Below are 24,007 nucleotides of genomic sequence, written 5' to 3'. Positions count from 1 at the left end.
ATGAAAACGCGGGAATTTTTGTCTGCATCAATGTTTAACTTTGGAGGTTCAGAAATTATTTTTGAGCGGGAGAAAAGAAAGTTGGTTGAGGAGGATATGGTGATGCAGAATGGTATAATGGTATAGAATGATATGACGTGGGATATGTGATGCTATAACACGCTATATGATGCTACGTGACGGCGTATGACAGTGTATAACGGTTTATGATTACTCACGGCGACATATGACGATGTATGACGATGAAAAATGATGTGTAACGATGCTTGACAATATCGCAATGACAGATTGATATATGACGATACAGAACGATGAATTTGCATGTTCCAACACCAGTGAACCGGCGCCAATAGCGATTGCCCGTGGAAGTCCCGCTTAAAGCGACAATCTGCCGGGGTTTGACGAGCGTGAAAGAGGTGTTTCGCGCGACTCTGTCGGGATTTCGTCGCTCGGCGAACCCGGTTAATAATACCGCGGAGAGTTCCGAGACCACATCAAAGCGGGGGGGTTGGAGATCGGAATCCGTCGGGGGTGCTGCGGAAGCGGCTTAACGTCGAGGGCGGCGGGCAGAAATTCGGAGGGGGCGATGCGCGTGTACGTGTACGTAGCCGAGCCGACGGTGAAGATGAAGTTCGTGCCTTGTGTCTCGATTAGATCTTTTCACGGGCTGAGCAGCGGATGCCGGGCTTTGTCGAGCTGGGGCTCAACAGCGTCGCACACGAGTGGCACGAAACGACGCCGGGATAGCCCTCTGGTTGAACCCGCGAGGACAACAGGGAAGGATTCCGTTTTGCTGCAGAGGGAATGCAACGTTTATTGATTCCCAATGCCCCACGTCGATATGGTGCACGTCTGTGGGAAGCGCGCCAAATTTCGAAAGGGATTTCCGTGTCAGAGGTGAATCGAAGGTCGGTGCCGTTGTGGGTCGTTGAATCAGGTTCGACGTCAGCGATGACGTTCCCAAAGCTAAAATCAATGGAGGACCCCGAATTTTGTATTCGCTATTCTTTTCGTCACTGGACACAGTGGGAGTAAGTATTAGGTTGTCTCAAAAGTTTCTTTCGCTTTATTAATAAGTAATACATGCACAATAGTTTATGTTTTGTGTTACATTACTGAATTGTGCACGATTCATTTTGCTCCATTATTGTTACAACATGAATATCTATGAAATTAGATTGTCTATTTATATGTATAAACACGACCACAACAAATAATTGAGTGCAACTCGCGAAAGAAACTTTCGGGACAACCTAATACATACTGCTAAATGCATTCCTTTTCTAACGATGTCGCGACACGAGCACCCAATCTGTGCCGGATCAGCTTTGGGTACACGCGTTCATGCTTAAGTAGGATTGATTCGATCAACGATGTTCGATGCGCGGCAGGACGCAATCGATCAGAATTCATTACGCTTCCTGTGTTCCTTGATGGACGAATTCACCTCGTTCGATAAGTAGTTCAGCTTCCGGGATTAATCCTCGATTGGCGATTTGGTATAATCATCTCGTACCACGATGGGAAGACGTCGCGCCAGAGTGCATCTATTCCTGGAAAAGTAATTAACTCAGGGGGTCTAGTTTGGTGGACATAAAATGAGCTAGTCTCGTATACGTGATATACTGTAGTACCGTCCAACCCCCTCCCCAAATCCAAGAATAAGGAGTCAAACAAGAACGTATAATCATTCTTTAATTCTATATCAACAAACATCGATAAACGACCAAAAGGATACACGTCTGCATAAATGCAGCTAAGGTGATGTTCATAAACCTAGCCTCGAGTCACAACTGGATCTGGGTTACTCTGACTAATCGATGTTGTTTTGCCTATTTTGAACGTGTGTCTAGTTATCACACGTACTTTCTCGTACTCAGGCGTAGGTGCTCTCTCGGAACGTTTAAGCGCCATTAAGACGAGCAGAAATTTACGACGCCCCTAGTTCCCCGTCCCCTCCTCTCTCCATCCTCCGAATTGCTCTCGAGAATAAATAGTGACCCATTACGCGGGACACGCGTGAAATAGACATCTTTAGTTTACGCTAAGGTTTTGTACTCGCGTTCGCCAGTTTACAACGTCGTAAAAACGCCCGTAAGTTAGGTTAACTTCATGAAGAATTGAAAATTCTAAACCTCGCGCGTAAACGTCGGGCGTTAATGATTCTAAAGCGACGTTCCACTTTGATTTCGTTGTCCCTCGGAGAGAAATGGCTGATAAAACGAGTGAAACTATATCGAAATGGATGAAACGAAGTTTCTACGCTTACTCGCACTTTAATTTTTTCCATGGCCCATCGCAGCCAGATGTAACGCGGCTAACAAATCAAAAAGTTAGTTAAACTTTGGGAGCGAGTTTCCCGTGGCTCGTATAATGCATTACACCGCAAGAATGAGAATTTATTCGAGAGGAAATATATTCATCTGAACGTCATCAACGTTGCTTCTGAATATAACGGGAAACGCAAAGTTTGCATTTGCTTCTGGTTTTTTCAAAAGTTTCGTTCAAAGGAAAACGATTTATGTCAGCTTAACAGGTGGTTTCTTTTCTCGTTATCTACGAAGTTGAGATAAGTGTTGATGAGGAATACTTAGTGCTCTTCAGACTTCGTTTCCATCTTGGAATATCTTAATCTTATAAACATTTTCTTTCTCTATTACTCTATTCTCCACATTAGTCTATTTCTCCATAAACATGATGTTCCCCTTCAAGAATAAATTTGACCCATAACAGAGCAGCATGGTCGTCAGGAAAAAGTCGTGTTCTAATTTTTGTAACGAAAACTTCATAAAGTACGCTTCATTTGCATTTCGTTCCGTTTCGCTGGATTTCTTACATTCACGAGGAACGAATTCCCGTTGATTTCTTTCCCCCTAACTTCTGGACTGCGCTGTCTTCGTGCCCTGATTCGCGAAGAAAGGCGCGTCGGATCATCAATTACAACCCCCAGGAATCGTTTCCAACCACTCGATGCGATACTTGTCGGTAGCCATCGTTGGAAATGAGTGTCGGTGTATGGTATAAATGTAACCCCCTCGCGCACGACGTTAATGTACCCACGTGTTGATGTGGGAGTGCATTAACGATTTCGAACGTGCCACGATTCCGATAGCAACCAACAGGACCGTACAGCGTGTATTAATAGGAAATAGACAAGTACCTAAGTGTACGTCCCAGAATTGCCTTGCGTTACATGCCACGGTGTCTAGGCTCTCGCGTCTAGTGTCTGAGATTGTAATGCTAAATAATGAAACAGGAGGTGCAGTGGTAGGTAGATTGTCGGAAATAATAGGAAAGAACAATATTACGTGCGAAGAAATTTAAAAATATGGTAAGAATAGTTATGTTTCACCTACATTACTTTCGAATTTTATTGTAATTAATGTTGAGGAATCTTTGAAATGACACTGCATTTTTGAGTGCACTTTCGCCTATTCTTCTGTGGTTCCACTATCGAGCGAAACTAGTCTATAAGCCGTAGTGCAACTATGCTCAGACGGTTGGATACATAAGCGAGCATATGGCTCTTCCCTGTTGACTGTACGTATCGGCGTGCAGAAAATCGCAAGCGCGCAGAAACTGATGCGTCAAAATTGCTTCTCCGTAATCCCCTCTGGAGTCTTGGAAGCTCTTATTAATCCCACGTTAATAAGTCGAAGTTCTAGTGCCAAATAAGACTATACTTATAATTACACTCCAATTTGTGGAGTTATATAAAAAGTAGAAAAAGTCAATTTTTAATGAGGTCAGTTTTTAAAATTAATTGGTAGTTCTCAGAATGTTTTCCGAAATTTCAGAGATTATCGAAAAATGTGTTGATAACATCAAGAATCAGTATAATTAATATAAACATTACAAGACTGACTTCTATTAAATATTTTATACATTACAATATAGTGAACGAAGTAGCCGATTATACGAAACAAATAACCCTCGGATATATGATTGATCAGCCTCGCCACCGTTTCAATTTGCTTAGTGCGCGTCACTCTTCGACTGCAAAACTCGATAAAAATAAATCCAAGCACGACCTCGTTAGGATTATTTTTAATTAATCTTCAACTTTTTAACACTTTCTGCTATTTTGAACCAAGCAGAAGGTACTCGAGGTAACTTCGTGCCCGATACGACATCTCGTGTAAACGAATGATTTCTTTCGAAAACTTTTATTACGAAAATTCTACTTTCCGAGGGAACGTGCAATGAAAAAGAAGCAAATTAAATCGACCTGTAACTGCGAACTGTTGAATAATTCAAGTTCCTAACTCACGAACCTCGCCAAGTTTTCACTGTGTAGAGCGCGAGAAAATAGGGGCGAGCGAAAATTCAGCTAGCTTTCGGAAGGAATTCGTGAAAGATGTGGGAACCATTCAAGAGCGAAAATCAAGGTGGCGGGTCGAAAAGTGGAGTCATCTTTTCAATTTGTCTTTGAGATCCGGCGATTCATTTATATTCTCACTCATTGGCATGCTAGAAAATTATTCTTCGACAAGTAATCAAAGTTTTGCTATTTATCCTACAAGTGCGATCATTTTTTTTTGTAATCTATTAACGTGGTAAGTGTTTACTTTTCGAAGATTAATATAAAGAAATTGTAATAGAAATACAAAGGAAAATTCTAAGTAAAACTTTAAAAATAATACAATTTTAGGTAGGTAAATTTTTTAGAAATATAAAAGTTCTCGACTTTGTCAGCCTCTGCATTGTGATCATTCTAGCTAAATAGGAAATATCATTCGATACTTGTCATCGATGACGAAAGAAATCTGAATCGGTGGTTTCTTTCGAGGCTCGTTTCGGTCCGTAATGGAATGTGGACATAATACTACGTGTCGTTTTTGAGGCTATCGAGCGTTTGGTGATTCGATTCGTTTCGAGGATCCATCAAGACAAAACGGGTCTATTGTTCCCCGGGCCTTTGTTCTTTGGAATAAATGGAACTTCTCATTCTAACTCTAGCGTGAATTGTAGACGAGCGATTTTACGCATTACTAAAGGTTGTTCTGTAACCGGAGGAATTATGAAATTGGCGAGCAGGCACCACTTTTGTAATTAACATTGTTCTGTAGCTATTCTCCTCGTTACTCAAATTATTATGCAATAATTAGGTGACTTCGATTCTGGAAAATTGCGGTACCCTTTTTTTTCATGTAAATCTCAAATTAATGTGCAAATACTCATTCTCTACAGAAAACAATTTTTTCATTACTCTATCATGAAAAACAATTTTTATTTTAATTATTGGATCACTCAGCTTCAGATTGAGATAAAAAAAAAAGCTAGATTTCTGGAATAAATCTTTACAAATAACACGATTAACCTGAGAAGGTCTTAATTCCATAGGGATCTCAAGTGACTTCAGAGGAAACCTCGGTAGAAGACGATCCAGGGTTAAGAAATTATTATCGAAATATATCGATAGGAGTACCCTATAAGTTATTTCAATATCCACTCTCTGTCTATTCGAATAGAAGAAGGTCACTTTTTACCGACCGGTGAAATCGATCCGGCGAAGTGGATTCAGATTTGAATTACGATACCTCACGGGAACCGCCCACGAAGAAATTAATTTACGATTACAATTGCGCTGGAACGCGCAACGATAGTACATTGTTTAATGAGAATAGTAATATTTCTTTCGCTCCGCAATATCCAATGGAAAATAAATAGTCGAATGGGAATTGCTGGCCCTATGGCTAGGATATCGATTTCGAGCAAAGAACAAAAAGTCAACGGTACACAGAGTTCCGTTAATTATGCCCAATCGTTAGCTGGAAATATTGGCAGTCTATAATGATCAATTAACTTCGGCAAAACCAGCGATCTAGATTGTAAAGCATTTATTAGCTATCGAGCAGATGATAAGTGGAATCGAGTGAACCATGTTGTGGTATTAACTGCTATATAAATTGTAGTACAGTGTATAATCTGGATATAAACAAAGAAACATTTTCCTTCATTTATAAAAGAATGAACGACCTTGAAATTGCCTCGATGCTTCCACTTGAAGTTACAAAAATAGAAGACAATGATCTTTATGAAATTAAACAGCTCCCACATTAAACACTCTTTGATACCCTTAAAAATAAACGAGTTACTCAAGCGACCTGTTAAATGTCTCATTTTTTACAAGAGTTTGTGAAACTCGAATTAAAATCATATCCCTCGGTGATCCCTTTCGGCATTAATGTATTATAAGAGAGTGGCACAGTCTTGAAAGAAATACGACGATGAAAAATCCATATAAAACTCGTGCTGTAACATTACGTGCTCGAGTTTTTTTTTAATGATTTATTAAAGCTTCGGTTTAATTATTAAATTATAATAAAATAGCTTTCTTGACTCCGAATATGAACCTCTCCTGGCTCTTTTTATAGTAAATGTAAAATACACTTTGTTTCAATTTTGTTCTAAAAACTTGAATTATTATTGCTATTTTACAGCTCGGTATTTGGGAACAAGCCTCGACCAACCGATGACGTGTAGAGGGTAAAAAAAATTCTTTGTTCACGTCACGCGATCCTCTCCTTGAAGAGCACACAGTTAATTGCCGAGTCAACTTATTCCTCTCGAATAAGATATATTGTGAGGTAGACAGAATAAATTGAGGTTGAAGCGCTCAGTCAATCAGTGGGAAGGTTGCCAATCACTCAACCTGCGACTCAAAGCGTGGAAAGGAGCAATGTTTGTCGTTTATAACACGTATGGCAGGATATTTAAACGAAAATATTTTATCACGAGCACAATATACCGAAATGTTGGAACAATCGACAAAACTGTGTTTCGAATCGTTCGCGCATGGAGTAATGAAATTTTCGTAAACAATGGAACAAACGAAAAATGAACGAAGCTATGGAAATTTCATTACTCAATTACTTATTTATAAAATTCTAAATAAAGAACGTACGTGTGACAAAGGATTTAATATTTATGGGAATAAAGCGAACATTTCGTGTTACTATTCCGAGGATTTTATCGTTCAGCTATATCACTTGTTTTATTTCAATTAAATGGTAACATGACAATTTCATTGAATAATAATACTACGTGTATAAATGTGTAATAAAATATAGTTACGTATAGTACATACAAAGCGAAATAGGAAAACAGAAATAGTCAAGCTTACGTTAACTACCACTGTTTTTATGTAGAATTTATCCTAATTCCACGAATCGACGCGTTCTGAGCAATTAGTTTTAAGTGGTCACACAAACGAAAGTCTAATGGATTCAGGGTCAGAGTGGTAGTAGATCAATTTGACGCTTTGTTTGTCAACATTACCGCCGGAAATTAGTTCCGCAAGCTCAGTTTGAGTAATTCTTGGAGCACAAAACCAGTAGCTGTAACTCGGAAACGAGGTCAAATCAGTCGTATGTTTACACGAATCTCGTTTGTTATTTCCCGAGCCCTGAATCTATTGTTAAAGCAATTGACGCCAATAATGAAACACTCCGCCTCCATGGGCCGACGTTCGCGTTGTAGGCGATGTATTTCTCACGGCTGGTAGAAAAACATCACGCGCGCAACCTCAAATGCGGTTCCTTTTCATTTCAAGTGCTTCAAGTGTCTTCTACGCCGCTTGTTGAAACGGAGTGAATGTTGAAACCCTTCGTGCGCGTTGCGCTGCTTGTCGCTGCAGTGTAAACGTACCCTGTGTCACCCCTAGAGCGACATTTTGAGTCACCCACTAGCAGCTTCTGACAAGATCGATCTTTTTCAAATTTTCGACACTTTTCCAACTGTTTTTTTTTTTTTGCGGTTTAACCCTTCGCATTCCGCGCCGATGCACTGCTTCAATTCGTGGCGTGTTCATTTTATTTCGTCATTGAAACAGCGATACTATTTTCGTATGGACCGTGAAAAAGAGACTGCTTAGTATCTACAAGCTAACCACGTGTTTTGACACTTTATGTACAAGGAGAGATTACGTAAGTGTGAATCATAGGTGTTGTAAGGAGCTATGCTGAATGTTCCTGAGTTTGTGCTTGCGATTCGCGATCATTTTTATAACAGTAGAACACAATTTCCCCGTACAAACATTGATGATGAACAACTGACAACCGACTGACGAAATGAACGCCTGATACGATTAACTCTTTGAATGCCAGAAATTTTCATACATATCCGAGAAATGCCAGACAATTTTAAGCAAAAATGCGCTTATCAGCCGTTATATATTACTCGCATTACGGTATTTGAAATAAAATTGAAGTGCACAAATAAATCTACGTGCGTTAGATATTGATGTTATTTTCGTAAAGCAAAATTAATTTTTTAATGAGTTATAACACTTACACCATCAAGCTATCGCTCTTTGCACTCGAAAGGTTAAATACTAGTAAAATTGACGATCCTTGAAATTGCCAATTCAAGGAATCGATCACATTAGAAACAAGCGTATTGTTTCTCGTCGAACGTCCCACGCGGCGCGAGAAATTCGTCGAATAAAGAGCACATCGCGTCGAACAAATATCTTATTTGCGCCCCCGCCTTGAAATGAAAGGAAACGAGGCATCGAGTCGCTTCGAAAACCCTGTCGTTTCCCTTTTCACAACTGAACGCCGCTGAAAAGATGCTGGACCTTTTGTATTCATTGTGAGAGGAGGCGAAGGTTGCGAAGCGCGGGGAGCGAACAGCCGTCAGCGAGTAGTCGAAATCTGCCCCTACCTTGTCGCTTGTTTTTCTAAGGGTTCGCGTATCGGCTCGTGTAATTACGCCTACATATGTATGGCGGGTCTGAGGGTGAAACCCTTCCAGCATTGAAGCCCCCTGCCACCTGACGCGGCCGCGCTTAAGTGGAAGAGTTACGTGCCGACGAATAGTAAATAGTAATACCAACCGTTCTGCTTAGGCGTGCTTCGCCTTCTGCACGCGAGAAAATCCATCTAATTCTGGAAGGCGCCTCCGAGAGCTGGTCGAATACGAGTTTATAAGGTTCAGGAAAGCCGTTATCGCTTGACTCCCGGGTCGCTGATCGATCGTGAAAATGATTACCCTCGTTTCTATTCGGGGATGGCGCGGAAGGAGACGGACGGTACTATCGGTTATTGAATGAGAAAAGTAATGTAAATTGTGCATACAATTTAACAGCCGGGACGTGTACGTTCGTCTGGGCGCGAAGCGGCGCTCCAACAGTGCCACTAGAAAACGAAATTATTTTCGTATCGGTTTCCGATGCGCTATTATTTCAGTTAGATGTCCGCGAGGTACGAGATCGTAGTACCTGAGGGTATATAAGAATCGTTAGGGCACTTTCTTTGTACGTCTGGTGTTCTATATTGTATTCGCGTGTACTTTTTAATTGGAGTTTACGTAGCCTGAAGAGGGTTTGTTGGAATGTTCTGGATTTATAGGAAGAACTCTTGTTGGAGTTGAATGCTCATTGTAATTAATGATGGTGTCAGATTTTAAGCCACAACGGGTGATTGGCTATTGATACACTCTGAAAAATTTAATGTTCTGCGAGAGTAGTTTCTGACGCCGTAGTAGATATAGAATTGTATTTTTAGAAAAAGTAATTAATTGAAAAATTAGAGACTTTAGGTCGGATTAAAGTTTGTGCCTCGAATGAAACGTAAATCGTTTTCTGCATTAATGAACGCACGAGATAGCGTGAAACTTCAACGATTACTTTTCATCTTACAGGCTAGACTACCAGGTAGCGGTATAACAGCATGATGCATGGCAGTAAGTTGCTATCGTAAAACAAGCATTAACTCGGTTGACAAGTCAGATAAGAAGCTATGTACTTACCTGTAGTAGGGGTTAAGAGCGAACAATTAATACCATACATTAATTTATTAATTAGATAATAAAAGTAGAATGATCAATAGTCATTCAAGATATATAAAATATTCATAGTGCATTATAAAACGAGAATTTACAGGAAATCTTGAGGAATTTGCAACTAAAATAATTTTAGAATAAACAAAATTTATACTTATATATAAATGATGTACGTATATTTAAATCTCCATCAACATTAATGCAAACTGCAAATTGCTCCAAGGAAGAAAATGGTAGCCGTACTCGAGAACGACGAAGCGCAGGTGCACGGCACTCATAGCACTTCGCAACCCTAACTCTGGTGGCGAGGGGTGTGAAAATTAATGCGCACTCAAGTGTTTTCTTTGTTTGAATGCTATATGTCTGGCAGATTGTAAAGGGTGAGCATATCCGCGCATCGAGTCGAAGCCAAATAAGAATTCGTCGCTTCTCGCTAATTAAGTAATAGATAATTAAATAAGAAGAAATTTAATTTTAAAATATAGCGACCCGTGGGAATTTTGAAAGACCTACTTTTGGAATTCACGGAAATCGTTATCCGTGTTTGCATTCGACGTAAAGACAAAGAATTCAACACTGCTGGGGAAAATAGGAAAACGAAGGATGCACGTTTGTAAGTTCAACGAAACGTTACAAAAAAAACGAGGAATAAAGGGGTGGAACAGCGCGGCAACTACAGAGATGAGAGCTTTTCGCGAAACTCTCTCCATGTAAATGAAACTTTGAATCGTTATGCATACACAATGGTTATAGTTACACAATAATAATCCATCCGCGAGAGTTTCTGTTTCGCTGAGTTATTCGCAAATAGATACGAAATTTAAATCAAATGAACCGCAACTCGATTTTACTGGTGCGTGAAAAGATTCGTTGGTACATTTCTCGCGTGTAATTTGACTTTCAAATGCTTATTAACGGCCGGTTTATGCATTCAAAACTCGAAGTAAATATATGCCACGAAATTCACTAAATTCTGAAGGTTAAAATAATACATGCCGTGCGTTGTGAATGCTTCTGTTATCGTTCTAGAAAACGTACAGGGTGCTCCGTGAGATAAATGATAATATTTTCCAGCATATTCGACGAGTTATTTCGAACCGAAAAAAATCGTGTTCATCGTGAGTCACGTTTTAAATAAATAAATAAATATTTCTGTTATTAAAATTGTAATTCGATATCCTTTCAAGTACGGAATAATCATTATAAAGGTAGGTTTTTAAATAAATTAAGGTCAGATCCGTAACTTGTTGAAGGGTATCATTGCTTTCTTTAAATAAATTAAATATTTGTCACGTTAGAAGTGATAGAATGGAATGATTTTACATTAAAATAATTTACAATAATTTAGTAACTCGTGTCAATGATGTTTGTGACATTATAATTTTACCATCATCAGAAAACTTCTGTAAGTCACCAGCAGATTTCTTAAGAAAACTGACGATTGTTATTTCTGTTATTCAACAGGACGAAGGATGGAAACTAGACCGCACGAATTATTATCAGGAGGGATGGCTGGCCACTGGAAACGCTCGTGGCCTCGTGGGGGTGACTTTCACCACGTCCCACTGTCGAACGAGAGCCACGGAACTTCCACTGAGGGCAAATTACAACCTTCGCGGGCATCGCAGCGAGGTGAGTTCTATTTTTCTTAGCGTTTTTTCCGAGTTTCTTCTTCATGCGATGGGTGTAAACGAGACGCGGCGAAGTGTCATTTAATTTGCTCCTTTCCCCCTTTTCGAACCAGTGTAGCGACTAATAGCGTTGATCGTTTTAATTCCCGCCACCCCTGCGTTCTTCAAGAGGCAGTACGTAAATGTTGACTGGAAAAGTTCCTTAGTCGAAGGTGCGAGTTCTTCGGCTCGTGAGTCATATTTCTTAGTATAAGAACGCACTCGAAGAACCAGATTACTTTGGTTTCGTTCAATTTTATATTTAGGGACGATCTTAAACAAAATTTGAGAACTCGGTGCGAAATTCTTTGAAGAATTCTTAAAACTCAAGCGACTCTCAAAGTGACAAGATGTACAGCCTGCTTGGTTTCTTAACTGCTCCCCAGTGCCCTCCAATCTATAAAAATAAATATTATCACGACCTATTGAAAAGTTATTGCTGCATGCTGAATATAAATACACTTGGCGCGTGGCAGTCGTCGCAAGCAAATTTAATATAGCATATAACCCACTGCTGAGATGTAAAACAAAACAGAGACCAACTGTACATATACAAACACTCGCTCATCCAAACAAACTTCGTCAACAATTTTAACATTATAACAAATTTCGCGACTAACCTCCGCATTTAAATTTATCAGTGATCTTATCTCTTACCATGCCCTACATTTTCATAAATTAAATACAAATTACTTGTTCTTGAAGTGCCCTACAAGATCGAAACGTAGAACGAATACCAATAGTAATTATTAGACTCCGTGAAAGAATAGTCGCCGGCAAAATTGAATCCAAATTGGTTACCGATACCCGTCGCTGGGAATTGGTCAATTTCAGGCATTCGAGTACGTCATAACGCGATAGTAAATTGCGAACGTTGCCAGTGACGCGTGGTCGTCGCATCGTATCGCAGTCTCCCAGCCACCAGGGGCCTAATTTTACGGCTCACTCATGGCTTTCGATACCAAGTCGACGGGTGTAGCGTGTTGACAGGTGCGGCGGCGATACGAGTAACCGGCAATTTTCAATCGGTGACCCATTTTGCGGCAGCGCGAAACGAAGCCTACGAGAAGTTATCGAATACGTGCAGAGAACATTGTGCCTGGCATACACGCCCTATCTGGCCGAAGCCAGCTCATGACAGCCTATTACATGACGCGGGCGCGTTAAATCGAGAAAGAAATTGAATGGATGCGAGTCACCGATAAAACTCCACGGATAATATTTCGGTCCCTTTTGGGGGACCATTTTTCGACCTCCTCGACGACGAGTAGAATCTGTATCATCCTCTGGAGGTGTTCGCCAGTGGCCTATCCAATAATTCGTCTGAAAGGCTTTCCAGGAGGAGCTTTGGATCTTTGGTTTTCAATCAAACACAAATGGTGTGGGATATTTTTACGAGATTTTTATTTTGAACGAGAGGAATTAAGAGGATCACTTTTAACGTAATAACTGACTTTTTCATGTACTATTCATTTTACATTGTGCCACAGTTACTCACTTTTTAAAGAGAGATCCAATCGTAACTCGAAACGTTGAAATCAAATCAATTCTTTGGTTTCTTAATTCTTCTCCATTTCAAAGACAGTGCATGCTTTACTTCATGAACAAAGAATACAAAAAAAAATCGCAATAATTAGAAAATATATATCCAACATATACTAGAAATGTTGATGAAACGTTTCTAATACAATGTATGTATTTCACCTGGTCCCTGAAATTTAATTCTGTTCAAAAGAATTTCACAGAAATAATAAAAGGACCTGTCTTCCACGATTAAACCGAATTGCGCAATAGATTTTTAAATAAAAACCTCTCGAAAACCACGACGGGTCGTATGTCGCGATATAACGCAGCCTTTAAAAAAATTCGACAGGTGTCTGTACACCCCCGATCTATTTCGCACACTTTCCGTGTAAGTTTTCATTGAGGGTAAACTGGGTGCAAACAGCGCCGGATCCTTTGTCGAGGGTGTCAATCGATATTAAGCCGTGGGCTGTTGTAACGAACTGTTCCAGCCGGGAGCCGTGCAACTTCGCGAAATATTTCGCCAGATCCATAACTCAACAAATATGCAAATGTTACTACCGTCCGCTTCCGCAATATTAATATTGCGCGCTTAAAATCGGAGTTTCCACTTTTGACGCATATCGCCGCGCCCCTCTTTTACACATTATTACTTCATATTTCACCTCTGCTCACCGTCCACCTTCTTCCTCGCAAAAATCCTCACCCTGTCTACAGGGTGCTCCCGAATTTAACGAACAAATTTCTCTGACTTAACAAGGGGGATGTAATTATTATAATCGAATAGAAAAATTAGACATTTTCTTTCGTGCGATAAGAGTAAAATATATTCTTTTGTACTACATGTGAAAAAGTATAGGAATTAGGAATGGTAAATAGAGGGCAGTGTCTACGAGGCGAGCATTAACGCACACTTGCGCGCACGCATTTCTCTTTCATTTCGCTCGTCGTCTTTTATACGGACACGCCTTTCTCGTTTAAAACTTCGACACTCCGCTCTACAGATTTGGAGAAATGTAACCGTAACTGTCTCGCAGATTTACTCTTTGAGGGGGTGGACAATTGGGGCTTTGGTCTGACGGAGTTTCCGGCGACTAAACGCGACGCCATTAACGCAGCGAAATATTTCGTCATTTTTAAATGCATTCATTGTGGTTATACAATTATAAACGTCTATTTAAAATTAAGAATGTTTTCTATGCTACTACTTGGATCTTCCTATTCTGAATATTGCATTACACTTTTTCTTCGTCATATTTACTACTACTACAATGAACGTATTTGTGTGTAATTCAATAGTCAGACATTTTGGGCTAAGTTAAATTACGTTTACAGATTAGTGATAACTTTCGTAATTTAATTGATAGCACCGACATATCTAGACTTGTTTTAATATCAGTTCGTGCTCTCGAGCAACATTTTTCTATTTCGAAGTTGCTCGACGCTATTATGAATTAGAGTTTAGAACTCACGCCGTTGTTAATTAAATCGACATCGGGCTCGGAGAGCAGCGTAGGATATTGCGATGCGTGTTTGTTAGCGAGTTGCGTGCTGGTAATGCGTTTAATCGTTAACTTCGTGGCACCCTCGATCGCTCACCATCTTCAGAGACCTGATAGATTGATAGAGTCGAGGAAGTAGCACACCATGCAATAGGCAGGGACGATTAAATAATTAATGAAATATACGTTTACACGGGGTAATCTTCCAGTGGGAATCTCGTTGTATTTTAAACGACAAATTAAACATAAAATAATGATTAAAAGATTTGCTTGATAGTTCGAAATGAAAAATGATGCCAAGGTTACGATTAATTATCCAAGAGTTTTTTATCTTCTAGAAAATACTACTACTAGTTGAGGTTGCAATTGTTTAGATAAAAACAGAATTAAATAGAACTTTCTTGCATTTGATTGTTGCATGCTAAGGGCCACTTACATGGACTGAAAAACATAATTGTTACTGGTTCAGCCAATGAATCGTCGATTAGAAATCACCAGATATAACGATGTATATAATTAGCGGAATACTGAATCCTCCAGCGTGTATAATCTTAACTGGGCGGTACCAGTCATGCCATGAAGATTCACCCTCTAATTTACCCACAACTCTTATGGCATTGATTTCAGATACCTATGCATTAAGCTAAAGAAAACGCTTTTCCAATCTTCACGTAATCTGGAAAACATTTTTAGTCCCTGTCTTGAACTACAATAAATGAATAATTTGTATACATAAGTACAGTAATTAAATAAACATTCTTCAGAATCTTTTCCAACCCTTAAGTGTATAGGCAACTTTTCTTTATTTAAGAATTTATATTCTAAGTTTGTGTCTACACTTCTTGGAATTGCGTGTCGAAAAAATAGGTAACTAATATCCCATAGTCGACGTATTAGCATCAGGACCTTCCGCGTCTCTAAAGTAATTAGCCTCATACTCCGGTGTGACTAGTCTCGCCACTGATTAATATTTAGATGAATTTTCGTCACGCCTTTTTTTTTCACGAACGTTGACAAAGCCTGAAACGTGTCTTTTGCGTTTACTCCGGTTCACATTTCAGAGTTTAAGGGTAGCCGACGTGGTATCGATCTGGCACGCAGTGCTGTTTTAAGACAGTGGCTCTCAAACCCCATCTTCGGAGCCATTCCAATTCCAACCTCTCCCCATTCGAGTATCGTCATTTATATACTCGTTGAATATCATTTAAAGTGATTTTCTCTTTGGTTGCCTGCAATTTTGTTCTACATCCGTAAATTAACCCTCATCCCTTATGTGCATATTTAAATCCACTGGTCCGTTACTACTTGACCCAAAATTATTTTCACCTGCTTGAACACGCAAAGTTGCGAAGAATCTTCATTTTCGTGGATGGAAAATACTTAATATTATTTTAGAACATTCTTTCATTTGGAAATAAATAATAACTCATCTCGTAAATTATGTATATTTTTTTATTCTTTTATTTAATTTCTTCATTCGCAATATTAAAATAAATCAAGAAGCAAATATATATCTAAAGATTTTCATTAAGTCGTCGTAGCAAGCCGAACGAGTCATGTAAAAAGTAAATATTACAACTGTATTTAATAAATCATAATATTGTTTGTAATTTATTGAAACACGAATCAGTAGAAAATGTCAGTAGGTCAACGGTCTGTTTCTTTTCTAATTCGCTATGATCGCCACGAAAATGATCGTCCACTGTAGTGTAGTACTCTTTGGAACTGCAACCAGTTCGTTTCTATAAAAGCAACTGTATCTCGTGATCTTTGTATCCACGAAATAAAAGTTCGTCTTCGTGCGACTATTCACCGTGGCAACTTTTGTGGGATCCCTATCCATTGTAGTCCATACTCAATGGACTTCAGCTTCATTTGTGCTGCGTTTTTGTTACCGAAGTGTTTAAGCAGAGAAACCATCATTTGCACTCCTCGCGAGCAGAAATCGCAGTGGAATCGCCCTAATCTACGTTTTGACACGAACGCCAAAATCAGGGCAACAATTTCATCGGGTTGATTAGATCGACCGTGCTGCATGATCTCTGACCTGAGTGATTACGATGCACAGACTCCTCGATTTATCCAGAGCCTGTAAGTGAAACTTTATAAACTTGTTATTTATTTAATTGCGAACATTTTATGAAGAATTCCTCGAAAAAGTAATTCGATGAGTATGAAGTTGATAAATTGACTACTTTATGAAGTTTGTAAATGCATAATAAAATAAAATGTATATAAATGTAATAACAGGTGTGTAAAATAATAAAATGAATACTTAAGATATTTGTGAACCTTATATCTTTCTTCTCAATGTGTAAAGAAGAATTTATGCAATAGAAGATTAAACTAAATTGTTTATTCAACACCCACTACCATTCTGCAACGAGAAGGCTGTCTGACGATGCCGACAAATACCTGAAATATTCGAAGGATTGAGAAACTCTGGCACTACGAGTGCTGCTTCACATTCTGGCCGAAGGTGGCCATTTCCAGCACTTTCTATTAGGTGTAAGAACGAATTTCGCGCTTTCTCACGGAAAATTCAATCTTTACTTTAAAAATTGGAAATTAAAATATGCTTGGTCACTGAAATATTCTCCATTCTTGCCAACGACGAGGTTCCTTCATCTTTTATGGATTCCATTGCAGTGGAAGCTCGATGGTTCCGGAGCGACCTAATCGTTGCATTTTTGGACGTCATAGACTTAGTTGAGGCGTAAGTCCGCCAAGTAATATTAAAAGGATAGAAACAGATTGTAATCAAGCGGAGCCAAGTGTGGAGCGTACGCCACACGCGGAAGAAGTTCCTCCAGCTGAAAATGACGTTGGTCGCCTGAGCAATGTGCGGTTGAGTGTGGTGGAACCTAGTGACTTCCTTGACCAGTGGACATATGATACGCGTTGTACCGTTCAGAACATAAGACATATTTTCAACCAAGCTTAAATTCTTTCTTTCGAAGGTCCTGCAAATATAGTAATCAACTTTTCGAATCATTCATCTTCTTTGACATTTTTTCTGCAATAACATTTATAACCACAATCGCCTTCTAAGAAATTTAAAGAATTTGTTTCCTGGAATCTAGGTGTCTTAAGTATTAACGTACATTCGCGTTTGCTCTGGCCAAGCCACGACGTAAATGTACGCTCGCGCTAATCGTAGCAGGCCGAAGAAAGCCGCTTGGGCTTCGAATCGTATTACTGCGCGAGCTTCCGCGTGCAGGCGAACTATCGCAGGCATAAGCTCTCGTATTTTCAGTTATTTCTGTTCTAGGCCGTACCAACTATGCTTCGAACATTTACGAATCGATACGCGCGATTGTACAGGGTGTACCCGCGATGCCTGGAACCTGACCTCAAGAATGTATTTGTTATTCAAAGGCGACAAAATAAGTTCGCACCACGCGTTCCGTACGGCCTTGTCTTCGACTCATGGCAGGTTTTGTGTTGCAATAACTCGTTCGGCAAACTCGACTGGTGTAATTGATTCCGTGCGAGTGTTTACAAACACTTCTCGATATCTTACGTGCGACCTTGCCGAGTGTTTCGTAAATACTGGCACGTAGTATATTTGCAAAACTCTTTATTGCTTGCTCTTTCACTTAGGTAGGTGAAACGCGTGTATGTTTGCTGGAATCGCAGGGAAAGATACGGTTTCCTATATACGGTTTCATTTATTTAGGAAAAGTCGTTGTAGCATGCTTGACGACAGGGTTGTTTTGCAATTATTAATTTTTAATAGACTGCAAGTTTCTTCAGAATTAATTTGTCGAATTCATTTTAAACAATTTTTAATTCAACGTTGTAATATAATAGATTATTCGTGACAAAAGTCCAGGTACCCAAGTATTTTCTATTTATCCTAGTTTCCATTTTGGACAGTTTATATAATTCGCGTTTCCCCGTTCTGATCACCCAGATTTCGGCAAAAGCTTCTTGGCCGTGACGTCACCAGCCCTGTGAATCCCAATTCGCGTGCAAGAAACGTTGAGAGAGACACACTGGAAACGTTAAATGGCACGAATCTTTCGGGACCATATATGGAAATACGCGAGTCTCTGTCATGGATTTGTCGGCCCCAGGTTTTCAATTAAAGTGATAACTAATACCGAAATACGAAGCGAACAACGCGCGGCTGCGGGAGCGAATAAGTCGACTGACGAATTCAATCAGAAATACATCGTTCTTAAGTAATTGATTGCGAGAGGGGTTGCTCCGAAACATGGGTGAATAATTGCCCGGCGGTTATGAATTTACTTGCGTTCGGGAATATACGCTTCAACATTGATGGTGTTCATTGAATACTCAAGCCCTCGTAAAATACTGCAATGAATCGAATGTACTTTTCCCTTGAATACCGTTGAAGAAATTTGTTTAAGAGAGGTTCGAGGTTCATCGTTATCTGCGACCGTGTAGTTAATTTTACAGTTGAAGTAAAAAAATAAAGTGAAGAAATTTTAGAGTAGAAAATTATTGAATAAATAAGGAATAAAAAGTAGGCATACATTCGTTGAAACAGAACGAATAACTATTTTTAACAATAAAATTACAAAAGTTATGCATAGGAAAACACTCATCGAAGATTCTAGCATTTCAGTCTTACCCTCCTCGGTTCTGACATTTTTCTTTCAGTTAAAAAATAATCTCAAAGTATTGAAGTATTTATTTTTCACTTGGCAGAGAAATTCATATTCGCGTTCCAAAAATTGATTGTAAAAAGAGGCGCGAGTCTTCGTCGATCGCGAATAAATCTCGTCCAACGCAGCTTGACCCCGACACAAGGTTAGATCAGGACCAATGGAGGCGTAAATGCCGGGACAGGATATATCACGCAACACGGAAATCGAGCCAAAAAGGGGCAACGGGAACGGGATCTCTTCTTGCGGATGCATGGCGCATAGACTCACCTTGACACTGAAAAAGCCCGGCTGTCTAGAAAGACGTCATTGATTTACGAAACAAGTTCAGCGAGAAACATTACAACACTTGGCGCAGCTTTCACTGCAATACATTAATCGTTCAAACACGTTACGAGGCAGACACCTTTCATCGGACGAAGGAAGCGCAAAAATGTTCCGCCACTTAAAGCCCGATTCGCACTAGAACTCAAGAGACACTTTAGCGACGTTCATGCTTCTTCAAAAAGGTTATAACCTTGGTTTAGATTCGAACATTTGCTGTACTACTAAAATATTGCTGTGATACATATACTATTATAGAACTAGTTATTGGCAATCTTGGAGATACTATTCCTTAAATAATCTATAGAAATATTAATAATAAGTTAAACGTGACTGCACGAAGAATCAATATTAAGGTTAAAAATAGAAGAGGAAGAGAGAAAACTGGATCATCATACAATCTCCTTAAATAATTAATTTTGAATTCTTTCATACAATATTACCTATTTACTATGAAGTTCTTTGTACCCTAAAGAGATCCAACAACAAATAAATAATCATCGAAGGCATTTCACTTTAACATCCTAGAATTTCGTCAATTTTTCGAATTTCGAGTAAACCAGAGCCATGAATACGCAAATACCCGGCAGCTATTAGAGTATGCATACATCTCGAAAAACTACAGGAGATGTCGAGGTTTCGCCACCCTCTTAGCGTGCGACACAAAAAGCGTCCCAGCCAAAGAAACGCGAATCGATTCACGTTGCTTGGTGGTTTTTCGTTTATCCCAATAGAAGAAGCGTCTCGACTGTTAATTGACGATACGACGCGTACTGAGTTAACTAATTTCGGGACGAAAAACGCAATGAAGTGTCGGTAATTACACGCTCGGAATGGCGCTAGTTGCGAGGAACGGACCATCCGTAGAAAAAGAAACGAGACTCGGAGATAACTACCCTCGGAGTGTGCTCAAAGGATTATGCAACACGGATCTGAGCGAAATCCTGAGTATTCGTATTCAGCGACGAAAGCTGCGAGTATCAAGCGGCGGCCCGTGAACGTGAAAATTAAACTCGGATACGTGCAATGCGCAAATGTTACATGAAGTACATAGAGAAATAGAATTTCAGGATTCGCGCATAATTACTCGTCAAAATAGGGTATTGTAACGTAATTGAAACTTCTGTGCAGTAGTTTATGGCGAATGTAATTGCATGGCCTAAAAGCATGATAATTCTTTGTTGTGACATTGTTTCAGATTTTCTATCTGCTGGTTTGTTATGATGTAGATTCAATTAGAGGCTGTTGTTTCGATCATTCCACAGTTTAATTAGGAATTGTAATCTAATATGAAATTAATTTTAATCTGGTATAAAGAAAAATGGTTTGAAAGGAGCAGTTTGGAGCATTTGCTCCCAATTACGGAGGAAATAGAGAAACGTTATCTCCAGACGTAAAAGGGAAACTCAATTTCGCGGGCCAGATTATTGATCGTCGACAAATAGGCGGTGAATCTATTGTTGCCCCAGGTACAATTAGCTATCGCAAGAAATCAGAAATAGGTTTCGTAACCGATGCACTCTATAGAGTCAAATGCAATATGTTAAATGATTGGAAGACCGTTTAAATTGCATTTTACTTTATTTCGCGATAACAAAAATTATATCCCAGTAGATTTTAATAATGGTCCTGTCTACTGTGATACTAAATTAGTTTTGCATTTTACGAGCAATATTCGAGTATAAAATATTGAAGATATATTAAAAATTTATACGCTATGCTGCGTATTAAAACTTTTACTATTTTTCTCTATACAGAATTCACGAGAATCCGAATATTTTCGCCTCTGTATCAAGAAGATGCCATCACTCTTTTTGTATTTAAAAAAAATATTTATATTGCCATTTATATACTTTACATGGGTCTGAATTTTCTCCTCTATTTTTTGTAGGAATTGTTTATTTCTCTTTTTTAATACCGGAGTGTTTCATATTTTGTATTGTTCATTCGCGTTACAAAGATCTGGCGTTCTTCACCCGTATTTTTGGTAACGTGTGAAATTTATTGTCTATTATTTTAAATGGAAGAGAAATATCATCTTTCGTGTTGGTTTTATGTGGAGTTCAAAACGTATCTTACAAACCGTGGACGAGGAAACATCGTTAAATGGAAAGGAAACAATACGAATAATATAAATTACTGGGATTCTTGTATTTTAAATTATCACAAGACTCTAGGACCAAGGTCTTCTTGCAAACTACCCTTTCGTGCAGTTTCGAAGCCCTAGAAAATTCATTATCCACGCTCAGACGCTACGCCCTTCCAGAGAAGGCTTCGTTGCGTCTCGTTGTTTATTAAAAATGTTACACCTGGTCCACGTACGATATTCCGCGGTCGGAGTAACTGAAAATACAATTTTACGTCGCATAATCCGGCCGCCATTGTGCTTCCGTCGAGCAACATGGTACGTGTCCCGCGAGGAACGAAAAGGGAGACGCGAGAAGAAAGAAGAAACGGAAGAAAGGAAAAAGAGAATGAGTGGAAACGTATGAACAAAGAGCACGGAGAACTTTTGCGCCGAGTATTTTTCACGTCCACCTGTTCAATGAGAAAATATATATCCCCGTTGAACAAGATGGCCTCCCACTGATGTTCGAACACAATGCTGAGCGAGCCGGAATGCACGACGAAACGCAATACCGGAAAATAAAAGCCGATAATTGTACCTGCGCCCTAGATCGAGAAATCCGATAAAAAGCAAATAATGATCGTGAACCCCGTTCATTGTTCGTCTCCGAACTGATTCGCGTATCGATGTATTACCAAAGGGAGAATTAACGATTCTTTGATGTCGTTGACCCATTAAACTTGTAAAGACAGACAGGAAAGGTTCGCGAATTCAGAAATGCAGAAAACTTTGAAAAATTATGCGGAAGTTTTTACTTTTTACGGTTTTTAGTCTATTCTCCATCAATCTTCCCAGACGAGTGACTTGTCTTTTACATTTTTTATCTTCACATGCAAATATTATTATTGCATAGAAATAAATTATATTCCGGTCATACTAGTAAACGATTATAATCTTTGCAGTTTTTCAACATATCTCCATAGTCATATCAGTGTTGTGTAGAACATCCCCTGCTTTCAAGTGACAATTTTTACTTCGGATTTGAGTAACGAATCGTGCCACCTCCCCCCAATTGTTCATGCACCTTCAACGCGGGCGACGCACCGACTCGCGGTGCTACCAGCTATGTAAACAAAAGTCTGAGAGCAAGAGAGGACAATCCTTCTAGCGCGTCGGATCGAACCTCATCCACTAATGGAAATACAAATTTTTAGACGTTTCATTGCGTCTTGGTGACAGGATCACTAATGGATTGGCGAGGCTTTACCAATGAAAATGAATCCAAGCATCACCTTACATGGATTGCTTTTGATTATACAAAGATGATTTCTTTTCTCCTCTGAATAGACACCAGACACTTATCACAAGATATGTAGTATCCGCGCCTCTCATATCCAACAATAAGGAGTCAAATAAGAACACGAAACGTAGGGTACGGGATTGGTCGCGTAGGTAAAGCGGTCGACTGTGGATCCGAGGATCGTGGATTCGAATCCCCGTGCCTTATTTTTCGTTTAGACTCCTACATATGGGGGCTCGTCCGGGATGGGGGGTTACAGCGGCAGAGGACCGGCCAGTGACGATGAGTGACGATGAACAACAATGCCACGCGAGGGACGGTGTCGTGTTGACGGTGGAGCGGGCAACAATGAGGCGTCGAGAGAGAAAGAGAGAGGGGAGTACACTCGCGAAAGAGGGCGCGGCGCGCACTGTTGTTGAGACGCGAAACCCGAGAAAACGGACATTCGAGGGCGAATGAATGTCAATTCAGGATAGCCGAGTGTAGTATCCGCGCCTCCCATACCCAACAATAAGGAGTCAAATAAGAACACGAAACATAGGGTACGGGATTGTGGTCGACTGTGGATCCGAGTATCATGGGTTCGAATCTCCGTGCCTCAATTATCGTTTAGACTCGAACAGATATATAAACAATATTCTTGTATAATATAACGTTTAGGACCGCTTTAATGAATTAGAAGGTATAATAAAAAATTACATTTCAAAGTAATTTAGTTTAATAGCACTCCGAAGTCTAGGAATAAGTTTCCTTTCTCCCATTAACATTCAAAGCCTGCATTCAATTCATACTTAATTTTCCTAATTCCAAGTTCCTTACAGAACCATCATCTTTCTCCAAGACAAAGAAAATTTTCATACAATCCCTGCCACCGTAAGAACAGGTGTTCCTCCGCGTCAGGCACTTACGGACCTCCCGAGGGTGTTCGCTAAGTGGCATCTAAATCAACTGTCCCTTCAAGGTCGTCGAAAGATCATCCCCAACCGCGCCATCAGCCACCACACCGCTCAATCTCGTGCGTAAATCTACGAGGCACGTCCTCTTTGTCTTTCGGATAGCCAAGCTGACGAGACGCGAAAGCGGAGGTCGCGTCCACCGTAGCTCACAATTAAGGAAAGTGACCTTGTGTGACCAATTGAGTTTAACCCAACTAAAACATCGGGCTAGCGTTCTAGAACTGACCAATTAGCAAATGGTCA

The 24,007-nt window shown here is 39.7% G+C and overlaps 1 protein-coding gene across 3 annotated transcripts in view; it reads left to right on the top strand.

The window, feature by feature from the left end:
* LOC128875327 (tubby-related protein 4) overlaps positions 1 to 24,007 on the top strand; it is a 53,399-nt gene that overhangs the window by 8,376 nt on the left and 21,016 nt on the right. For all 3 annotated transcript variants that reach the window (XM_054120824.1, XM_054120823.1, XM_054120825.1), the window contains exon 2: positions 11,251 to 11,418. In XM_054120824.1, coding sequence (XP_053976799.1) covers positions 11,251 to 11,418 — 168 coding nt within the window. The remainder of the gene's footprint in view (positions 1 to 11,250; positions 11,419 to 24,007) is intronic.

This window comes from Hylaeus volcanicus, chromosome 4 (assembly GCF_026283585.1).
Source record: "Hylaeus volcanicus isolate JK05 chromosome 4, UHH_iyHylVolc1.0_haploid, whole genome shotgun sequence".
In the NCBI taxonomy this organism is placed as follows: domain Eukaryota; kingdom Metazoa; phylum Arthropoda; class Insecta; order Hymenoptera; family Colletidae; genus Hylaeus; species Hylaeus volcanicus.
The sequence above is the reverse complement of the archived record's forward strand: the minus strand, read 5'-3'. Positions and strand labels throughout refer to the sequence as shown.